The following is a 10,809-nucleotide window of genomic DNA, read 5'->3' as shown; positions in this document are numbered from 1 at the left end:
AGGGAATATAAGCTGCATACCAAAATAAAACTAACTGACTTCAGCATTTGTGTTTGTTCATTAAAAATATAGATTAGATAGATAAGCATCTTCTTCCCTTTTCTGAACAATCAGTCTTTTACTTTTTCACATTTTTGATGCTGGCCAATTCAAATAGTGTACAGCACATGTGTCAAACTTAAGGCCCGGGGACCAAATGTGGCCCATCAATTCGTCTTGTATCTGCGACTTACTTAAATCAAAACTTCTGATTCAAGAAAAATACATATCTACAGTTTGTTAACAGTGACTATGTAAAACTTATTTTCTTCACATCCTTTCAGGAACCAGTCAGAGCAATGTGTCCACACACTGACAACCACATGACAAATGTAACTTTTTAATTGAGCTTCATAAACAGTTGTATGGTATCATTGAGCATGAGCACAGCCTGAGCTTGGATTCACCCGTTCTTAGACAACACACGGCTGTACAATACAACACTATATACATACGATATGTGTATAATACACACGCAATTAAAAAACAAAAAACAAAACAAACATTTGCATGCTTGATTTTTCTTCCTTTCTCTTTCAAATTAAAGTTAACCACAAATAAATTACAAAAAGACAGGAATCCAAACTTCTGCTACAGTATCACACCACTTCTCAATGTTTCTTATCCATAAAGTGAAAATCAGTGCAGCTGATACGTCTGTGTCACTGTTATTCCATTATAGGGTCCACATTTAATGTTTTCAACGTAGAAACCAAAAAGAGACTTATGTACAATATCTTTACATTTTACAGTTTTTAAAAAAAAAAAAACTCATCATAAAGCATTTCATGTGTCAAAAACTGCTCAAAGCACGGATTTCTTTTTTTAAATTACACCTGGCTCTTAAATCTAGTGCACAAAGATAATATTCGCAATTTGTAATTCTTGAGTCCTAAAACTGAAAACTCAAGAATTACAGATGCAGCAGTGACAGCATGCAAGCTACTGTAAAGAAAAATGGGCAGCTTAAAGGGATAGTACTTTTTTGTGAAGTATGGTTGTACGTGGTACTGTTGACACCCCGTATCGGAAAGCATACTTTCTCCTTCTGATAACAGATCAGCACATTTGATCAACTTGCTTGATAAATGGTAAATCTGCTTTAGCTGTGTCATGATATGGACACAATCGGGATCGGTCCGATATTGGATCGAACGTCGGAAAAAACAACTATAGCCTCAGCAGAAAGAAGGGATTGGATCAATATTGGTATCGACGAAGTATTGGTATTGGACGTTAAACAATTGTATCGACAGATACTAAACGTTGAAGTATTGGTATTGGACGTTAAACAATTGTATCGAGGCATCCGCCGACTGAATAAGAGAAAGTTGTCAAAGTGGCAGTTCAGTTACCAGGTCAGGATGAGCTTATATCAGCACCCTATGCATCCACACTTACAAAAACTAGAACTATTTCTTAAATTAAGCGCTAAGTTTAGTTACATATAACAAGCAGTCTTAAATTTAAATAAAAAAACACATATACATATAAATAAAAGGCAAACTGTACTGAATAAAGAAACACTCAAGGTAAACTTCAGCACAAACCCTCCCTTACTGTATTATATACACTACAGTAAAAATACCAGTACAAAATTATAGAAAATAAAAAAAAAAAAAAAGCCAAAAAATCACAGCCTTATCCTCTGGGTTGGAGATGCAATGATAAGGCCTCACCACCAGGGCACTGCCCTCACTGTCTTTACAGTTTCTTTGCCTAATTAGTAAAAGGCAGTAACAGGTGACGGAATCTTTCTTTACGTCACTTCATCTAGTCTCTCTTTTTATACTTAGGTGACAGAAAGCTAAGTCCCGCATTCTTCGTCTTCATCTTTCAATTACCAAAGCTAGCGAATAATAAAAAAGTATCATTGTCATGTTGTCAGTACTTGCATGAAACAAAAAAATAAATAAATAAAATTCAAATTTGAAATTGAAGGACAAACCTGTTTCGGCTTAAGCCCGTCTTGAACTCAAAACTTGAGTTGATTGTCACGTAACACATTAAATACATTGCGGGCAATAATATGAGGTCTGTTGTGTCTGTTTAAACTAGGATACTGTACCTATAATTACATTACTAAACATTGGCGAGGCTGAAATACATTTACTTGACTCTGCCCCTTAATGGGTAAAAACGGCATGTATATACAGGGGGTCCTCAGCTTACGATGTCCTTGACCACTGTTACATCGCCACAACCCCGTATATAATCTTATTAACAAAGACTTGTTCACTCATTCCGACAAGAAAGACCACTCTTTTTACATTTTCCATTTTTTAGGAACCATTATGACTCATGAGCGTGATTTTGTCAGACCAAATTGTAGACGACAAAAAATTCAACAGCCCACTTTCCATGTGGTCTTCAATGCTGTTAGCAGTGATGAATTCCATGTCCCGGCCAAATGGTTCAGTTTTGATACATTATTTTGCAATATGCAATATCGTAATATGTAATTGTACGCTAGTTTAGACTTACAGAGAAAACTCTAGGAACGCTGGGAACCAAAACCCTGATGTAAGTTGAGGACCCCCGGTAAAAAACAAGGCCTTACCCTCTTGACTGCATGTTACAGGAATCAGCACATTTAAAGTCACCAATGTGTAATAATGCGTCCAACAAACGTACAACTAGGTTGAGATATATTATTCTGAACACATCCACTAGATGGCACCGTGGTTAAAAATTGTTAGTTCTTCTTCTTCTTCCTTTTTCAACCAGGGTTAGGGTTAGTCAGAAACAAAATAATAATAATTAAAAAAGTGTAAAGACATAGCATGTTTTGCCATCGTTCTTACCTCTGATTTTATATTAATTCGACCTAGCAATTCAACATTCAGTTATGTGGATGTCTCACGGAGTGAGGGTTGTTTGGATCAATAATTGCCAAATGTACTGTAATTACTTTCATTTGTGTATATACATTCTATACTCTAATAAGTGTTGAATTGCCATTTGGTACCAAGCCAGAGTGGGACACAGTGAAAAGTTGTACTTCAGTTTTACTAATTTACTTCCATCAAAAATAATCCATTCATATCCCTTTAGTTTTTGCATTCAAAGATAATGTTTCAGAACAACAGGTCATTCAGACTCTGATACTAACAGAATAAAGTCTAAAAGATGTTAGATTTTGAAAATGTAATCATCCTTCAATGATGGCGCAGTATTACTGATCCGGAGTAATGGCTGATACCGGCCGACCAGTCCATGGTACAAACACATTCGACAAACATTAAGCGATAATGCAATAAAGAGCAAGTGTTCTTTAAATGGATTTAGCTCTGTCGCCTGGCGGAAATCCAGTCCCTATTGGAAGATTTGACAAATCACAGGGCTGATTGAAAGAATGTGAGAAAAAAAAAAGGGGAGTTGAGGGAGGGTAGGACAAAGTGACACCACTTATGCACTGCTACTGCTGTACTCTCTCACCGCATGACTCCACTAAAATAACATGTAGGTATTCAAGAAATGGCCTCAAAATGTATTTATTCTAATGATACCGAGATGAGCACCTAAACCAGAGGTCTGCAACCTGTGGTTCCTAGGACACGTGTCCTCCTTGCATTGCAAAGTTCAGCCTGAATGGGCTAAAAACATTGCAGACCCCTTAACTAGACCAACTGTTCTTGTACTGGTCCAATTTCAGGTGAAAAACAGAGGAGTTTCCCTTTAACCTCACAACCAACGTAATGGTCACAAAGATTAGCAGTTTGTTTCAAAGAGAATATTAGCAACAAGCATAATGTGATTGGTTTAACTCGGTGTTTAATGCAGTGGTTCCCAACCTTGACGTCACAAATTTCTGGGGACCCCAGGAACATCTTTATTTATCAGTTTAAGATTTGTGTTTTTTAATCATAATAAAAAAAAAGTTGAAAAAAGATTTCTATCACTAATTTTTTGAATCAATTATTAAGACATTTCAGGTGACCCCATTTGAATTCCACGTGACCCCACACGGGGCCGCGACCCCAAGGTTGAAAAGCACCGTGTTAATGTGTCATGTCTATATCCACTAACAAGACTTATCATGAGAAGTGCAGTTGTGTTTGAAACATAACAGGAGTCCAAGGTGAAAAGTGTTCCAAAAAGAAGAAACGTAAACTCTTAAAATACACGTACCCTTTTTTTTTTTTTTGTACGAAGCTCCAGTATGAAGCACTGAAACTTCAACCAAACACGAGGCAGTAAGTAACCGGATGTGACTTCATTGCAGGTCAACAAGACCTAGACAAAGTTTGGTCTGGAAGAGCAGAGGCAGCATTGCAGTCAGTGGCTGTCTGTCAGAAGACGAGTGTAGACATACAGTACGTCCAGTTGCATATGTAACACTGGGTGGGGCCGAGGGCTGCTGTCCATATCGGTACAGTACAGTACACCACTACACCTGCTGTAGCTGGTGGAACTGATGAAGCCCTGGAGAACCTTGTCTGCTAGTGACGGGAGATGTTAAAGTACCAGCTCTTTGTGCTGAGCATCCTCAAGTCAGACAAATGTTAGTACCAGCTCCTTGTGCTGAGCATCCTCAAGTCAGACAAAGACGGACGTGATGATCAGTGGAAGACTGGAATATGTGAAGAAGAAGCTCCAATTTAATCAAGCAGGACCAGAGGTGAACATTTTAGCACCACCAGTCGTGTAGAATCCAGACAAAGTCACAGCCATAAAACGGAACTTGCAGTCTCCGTATGAGCAATCCCAGAAGCCCTTGTTTTGGCTACTTGGACAAAGGGAACATGACATGATACAAGGAACATCTTGTGGACATGACGTAAAATGTTAGTCGATAATATTGCTGTCCTTTTGGAGTCCAAACATGGGCTCTCCTGATGAATTCACGTTGGTACTTCAGTATCTGGATGGGGGAACTACAGTAGCAGCCAAGTCTATATATAATCAGATACTCCTTCATCTACTTGACAAATGTTGAAGGACTCTTTTATGTCTTTAACTTTGGTTTGTCCGTCATTATGATTCTCACCACAGGTTTTTTTTTTTTAAATCTCTTCTGATTTTGAATCACCTTCATCCTACAATAGGTTATAGATAGAGCAGAGACACAGCCGGTGAAAGCGCGTCTCCCGACCCTGAACCTGACCATTACCTTCTGCTGTCAAGTAGGGATGTCCGATATTAACTATTTGCCGATATCCAATATGCCGATATTGTCCAAACACGTCATTTCTTATTGCGATCTTAACTGATAACGATATAGCAGGACGTCGGTGGCCTGGTGGTTAAGGAATTTAAGAATTGCTCACTAAAGTGATGGGTTAAAGCAGCGTCTCTCTCAATTTCCCCCCACCCTGGTAATATTTATTTATTTATCTGTACAAACCACTGTATGTGTTGCTGGCACCAACATTTCGCTGCAATGCTGCCATCTACTGACTTTCACTTTCATATACAGCCGTTTTTCCCCAAAACCATTTTTAGGGCACACAACATTTGGCGAACCCAGGTATATCGTTATCAGGTTTTCATTATCGGAGGAAAAAAAACCGATAATGATTCTCACAGATATTACGTAATTATGCTAATATGAGGCCAAAAATATCGATATTATCGGACATCCCTACTGTCAGGTCTTTCCAGTACTTTGTTTATGTATTATTTTCTCTATTCCGATTCTCACCACTCACTGTATATAACACTACTATACAGTGCAAACGGCTAAATGCACAGTTGAGGGTGGAAACGGTTGCATAATTTTTTTCGTTTGTCTCGTCAAAGAAGTGCACGTGCAGGTCCTTTGGATGTGGCGAAAAATCCATGTAGAGTAGTTGCGAGTTCATCCACCGACTGTCGACTAAATGTTCCTTTATCTCAGGTGGAACCTTGTCTTGTGAATCCAGATAAAGTAACATTTGAACCTATTTGACATCTTAAGATCTGTGGTGAATCCAGGAGAGAGAAACTGTTGGGTATGATTGTTCCAACTAGTGATGGGAGTGTAGATTTTATGAGAGTTATCGATACTCATACGAGTATCGATTGAGTATCGATTACTCTCAATTTCCGATACTAATTAATTACTAGCCTTTCTGATCAGGACTGAAGTTGATCAACAGGTATTAAAATTTTATCATGATTTTCGGATAAGGGCATCTTTGTCCCTTAATGGTAGCAAGGTTACATTTTGTAAAATTAATGAAATTTCTTGACTAATTTGTTATAAAAAATACATATTGAAGTTGAAGAAAAAAAAAACCCAGACAAAGTATCGATATCGGTATTGAAAAGAAACGCCAAAAAAGTAATCGGTATCGAATCATGTCAAATGTATTGCCCATCACTAGTTCCAACTGTTAACGTCTGAATCATATCTTTTAACACTCCTTGAAGCCAACATTTCTAGGTCATGTATATGTATGTATAAATAAACAATGATTTATATCAGAGCCAAATACCTGAGAGTTCATATGTACAGCCATGGCACATATCAATAAAGGTTAAATTAACAAAGAAACTCACAGGGTGTCAAACCTGCATGTTAATCATGCAGGTTTGTATTAAAAGTTTCTCTTGTGTTTCTCTTGTGGGGGGTTGTTATATTGTTTCATATATTAATTTCTTATATCTGTTTAAATCTGTTGCAATATATTTTTTTATAAAGGTGTGTTAATGCCTGCTCTGTTTACTAATAAATACATTTCATTTTCTGAAGGACACTCGTCACGTCATTCAGTCCAAACGGCGAAAACAAAACATTTTCAGTGGGACCGTGGTGCGCTTCGCTGTCAAGAGACCAAGTGAGTGACTTCACCGCACACCGCCGTGACATTGACATAGAAACATCCGTGACCTAAAACCATTGTCTGGTACGATCCAGCCAACTCTACGGTGTAATTAGCTCATCTATTTTAATCCAGCCAGCGTTCCCCAGGGGGAGAGAGGCGGAGCGTGCCTCTCACTCCAGTCCAAATGTGCTGGTTTCCTCCACAGCAATGAGCAGTTTCTCATACAGCATGGTGTATGAAGGGTAAGGAGGCAAGTCGAGGCGGTTAAAGCAGGTATGGGCCCTGAGAGCGGGGACGACAGAAGGAAGGGGGAGGGTGCAGAGAACTTTTGAGTGTCAACACTTAAAAGACATCAGTGCGTTATACAAAGGATGACCAGGGTTACTAAAATAAGCCATGTTCAATGGGTGAGCAACTAAAATGCAGTATTTTCATGCAAAGTGAGAATTGAGGTTCATTTGACACGCGAAATCAGGGGTGTCCAATAAGTAGATCGCGATCTCAATCGCAAAGTGAGTGCTAGTAGATCACGAGCAAGTAAAACAAGGATGATTAAAATATAATGTAGTCGGTAGTTGTCAACATATATTGGAGGAAATTGAATTATACTGTTACCATACAACTACGTGCGTTTAATCTGTACGCCAATATATAATTATTATTATATTATATTATTATAATTATTATATATAAAGCATGTTCAGTTTGTATTAGTAACAAGTTTTAATGTTTTCATTGTAGGTAGATCACTTTAGCCTGGTCATTTGAATAGTAGCTCCCAAGCCAAAAAAGTGTGGACACCTGGTCTAAATTGAAAGCAAGTTTTTGCCACCGAACAAACATACGCTGTGTGATTGTTAACGTCCTAAAACGGGATTAGGTTATTTGGACACCCTAAATCAGGGGTGTCAAACATATAGCCCGTGGGCCAAACCCGGCCCATTGGTTGATTCAAATCGGCCAGCTTGATGGATTGTGAAAGTAAAATAATGGACAAACACTTTTATTTTTCACTGATATGTTTTGTGAAAATGATATTTCACGTGTTCATGATATGTTTTGTGAAAATGATATTTCATTAAATATGAAGATTGTCTGATATGCGATTTTGTCTTATTTAATTATATTAAATAAATCATTTAAATATAAAAACTAAAATAAAATTGGACACAATTTCAACCGATTTCAAATATAAAGCAAACGGCATTTATCTGTACATAAAGACAATGTCATACCTGGGTAGCGATGTGACCTTGCCCCACTTCTCGATGCAGAAGCGCCGCAGGCCGTTGGAACCCCGCAGAGCGGCGAAGCCTTCGTAGGGAACACTGGACGTTCCCGTGACAAACTGGAGCAGGCGCAAACGCTGCTCGTTGTTGAATCGTTCCACGGCTGCCCAAAACCAACGCATTACGATGTGGCCGTCATGATAACCTGGCGAGTGGAAACCAGTGGGTAATTTATGTCAGGGGGTTTAACACGGACAAACCCATGTGCTTTCATATGTGTATACACACACACCTCCTCTGTATTCCGTGTTGCTCCTCCAGTCACCGAGATCAATCTCAACTGTGCCAGCAATCACCAACTCCAGCTCCCGAGCATCGAAGACAGACACCAGCCTGGAGTCAACAACCTGAGACAGAGAGAGAGACAAAAGACGACCGATTGTAAGGTGTGTGTGTGTGTGAAGTAGTGATGGACGATTCCGTCACTTTTTGGTTTGATTCGATACATTACCGATTACTCTTGGTCATTTTCTTCGTTGCCGATTCCAATATCGATATTAGATTGTTTAATTGCTAGCATTAAGGGACAACGACAATGACTAGTAGACTTGATCACATGGAATCATTGCTCTCTTCTCTCCAGTTTTTCTGGTGTTTGCAGACCAGGAGAGATCGTCTCCAACGATCTCTCCTGGTCTGCAAACACCACAGCGGTGGTGAAGAAGGCTCAGCAGCGTCTCCACTTCCTGAGGGTGCTCAGAAGAAACAACTTGGAGGAGAGGCTACTGGTGCCCTTCTACAGGGCCGCCATAGAGAGCATCCTGACGTACCGCGTCACAGCATGGTACGCAGGGTGCTCAGCTGCAGACAGGAAAGCTCTGCAGAGAGTCATCAACACAGCCCAGAAGATCACTGGCTGCTCTCTTGCCCAGCCTGGAGGACATCGCCAACGCTCGCTACCGCAGCAGAGCTAGCAACATCATCAAAGACCCGTCCCACCCCAGTAAGTCTCTGTTCGACATGTTACCGTCAGGCAGACGGCACAGGTCACACAAAACCAGGACAAACAGACTCAGAGATAGCTTCTTCCCGGAAGCTATCTCAGCAGTGAACAAAAGTAACAAAACCAGTTAAAATAGTCCACACAATTAAAGATATGTTTGTTATATGTTTTATATATATTGTTTTTTTATATATATATTTGATATATTGTTTGATATATTGTTATATTTGATATATTGTTCTTGATATATTGTAGAGCGTTTTTCTTCTACTCTTTGTTTTGCATCAAGTGAAGTAGCGCTCAAATCTCGTTGTACACTGTACAAGGACAATAAAGGCTATTTTATTCTATTCTATTCTATTCTGGTCGGTGGTCACATGACATGAATGGATCGGTTAAATTTTACAAGCCTGTATGTAGTTAAGTTACCCTGAAAAATGTGAAAGTGAGGCACGCACTTTTTTTTTTATTGGGGGTGGTGGTGGGCGTTGTGTTTACCTCATAAAAGCCTCTGACCAGCGCCTCCGTCTGCTGCACCACTCCCCTCTCCACCCTCCACTTGGCCATGCGTTCAATATAATCCTTCTTGTTCTTCTCGGTCACCTGAAGATTGGAGCCTCCGGACTTCAACTCCCTCTCTGTCACCTGTAACAACAGTGGGTTGAAGGGGGACCGTCGGCAAGTGTGTCTGTAAAAAGGTGACGACCCTAAAAAAACAAAAAACAAAGACTCACTTGGCCAAAGACTTCCTCGTTAACGGTGAAGGTGAGGTCCAAAATGTCTGTGATGTCATTGTCCTTCATCCACTGCAGGGACTGGTGGAACTCCTCGTCCAGATACTCCAGGTCAGAAAGATCTGTGGGTCTGCAGAGGTGTATTACAGTACGAGAAGTTAGTTTTGTGTAGTTTTTGTATGTGTTCCTGATACAGCCTTACTGTGTCCACATGGGGACATAAAGCAAGTCCCCATTGAGGATACATTGTGTGCAGTGCATCAGTGACAATTATTCATTTTCATGTTTATATACGCCATCATCTGGCAAAACCCAGGCATTGCGTTATCAGGTTTTCATTATCATGGGAAAAACCAATAACGATTTTTTCAGATATTACATAATTGGGCTAATATCGGGACGATAATATAGGATGGCCGATAATTTCGTTTGTCAGATATTGAACTCAAACCTTCTTGAACGTTAAAGTGACAAAAAAAAAAAATATATATATATACAACATAAATAATATTGTAAGTTTTTGAGGGATATGGAGCGGTGTTGTGTGTTTTTGCCAATATTGTTCCTATAATGACTCTTTTTCGTTTTCGTTTTAGCAATTTACAGAGTCTATAGACAATAGAAATAAACCGCTTTCTCATGAAAACAACAATTTCACAGCTCCGCTACAATATATACAAATATAATGAATATAAACAGATGGTACAAATGGCACAATAATTGTTCGATTTTTAATTTTAAGCCAAAATCTTAATCAAACTCGAAATTCATCGCCCAATCGTAGTATTTGTATATTATATATTTTTTTTTGTGTGCGTCTGTGTTTGAATGTTCAGGCATGTTTGAGTGTGTATTTGTGCATTTTTATGTGTGTGTGTGTATCCATGTATACTCACAGTCTGAGCAGGGCCTTGTAGAAGGGTCTCGTGAAGAAAGCATCCAAAAGGTACTGGTGAATCAAAGCCAGGCCGAGGATACGGCCACTGAAACGGAACCTGTCACACACACACACACACACACGAATTAAGACACTTTTTTTTTTTTTTTGCGGTAAT

General features: G+C 39.2%; 1 protein-coding gene across 1 annotated transcript in view; it reads right to left on the bottom strand.

Annotated features, from left to right (window-relative positions):
• Window positions 1-4,547: 4,547 nt before the first annotated feature.
• The window catches only part of hecw1a (HECT, C2 and WW domain containing E3 ubiquitin protein ligase 1a), a 45,816-nt gene continuing 39,554 nt past the window's right edge, over window positions 4,548-10,809 (bottom strand). The window contains exons 19-24 of the mRNA XM_025054675.1: window positions 10,651-10,808; window positions 9,755-9,884; window positions 9,519-9,665; window positions 8,310-8,424; window positions 8,024-8,222; window positions 4,548-7,070 (exon numbers count right to left, since the gene is read on the bottom strand). Of these exons, the coding sequence (XP_024910443.1) occupies window positions 6,959-7,070; window positions 8,024-8,222; window positions 8,310-8,424; window positions 9,519-9,665; window positions 9,755-9,884; window positions 10,651-10,808 (861 nt within the window). The 3' untranslated portion in view covers window positions 4,548-6,958. The remainder of the gene's footprint in view (window positions 7,071-8,023; window positions 8,223-8,309; window positions 8,425-9,518; window positions 9,666-9,754; window positions 9,885-10,650; window position 10,809) is intronic.

This window comes from Cynoglossus semilaevis, chromosome 3, assembly GCF_000523025.1.
Source record: "Cynoglossus semilaevis isolate Cse_v1.0 chromosome 3, Cse_v1.0, whole genome shotgun sequence".
NCBI classification, from domain to species: domain Eukaryota; kingdom Metazoa; phylum Chordata; class Actinopteri; order Pleuronectiformes; family Cynoglossidae; genus Cynoglossus; species Cynoglossus semilaevis.
This window is presented reverse-complemented; position numbering and strand designations above follow the sequence as displayed.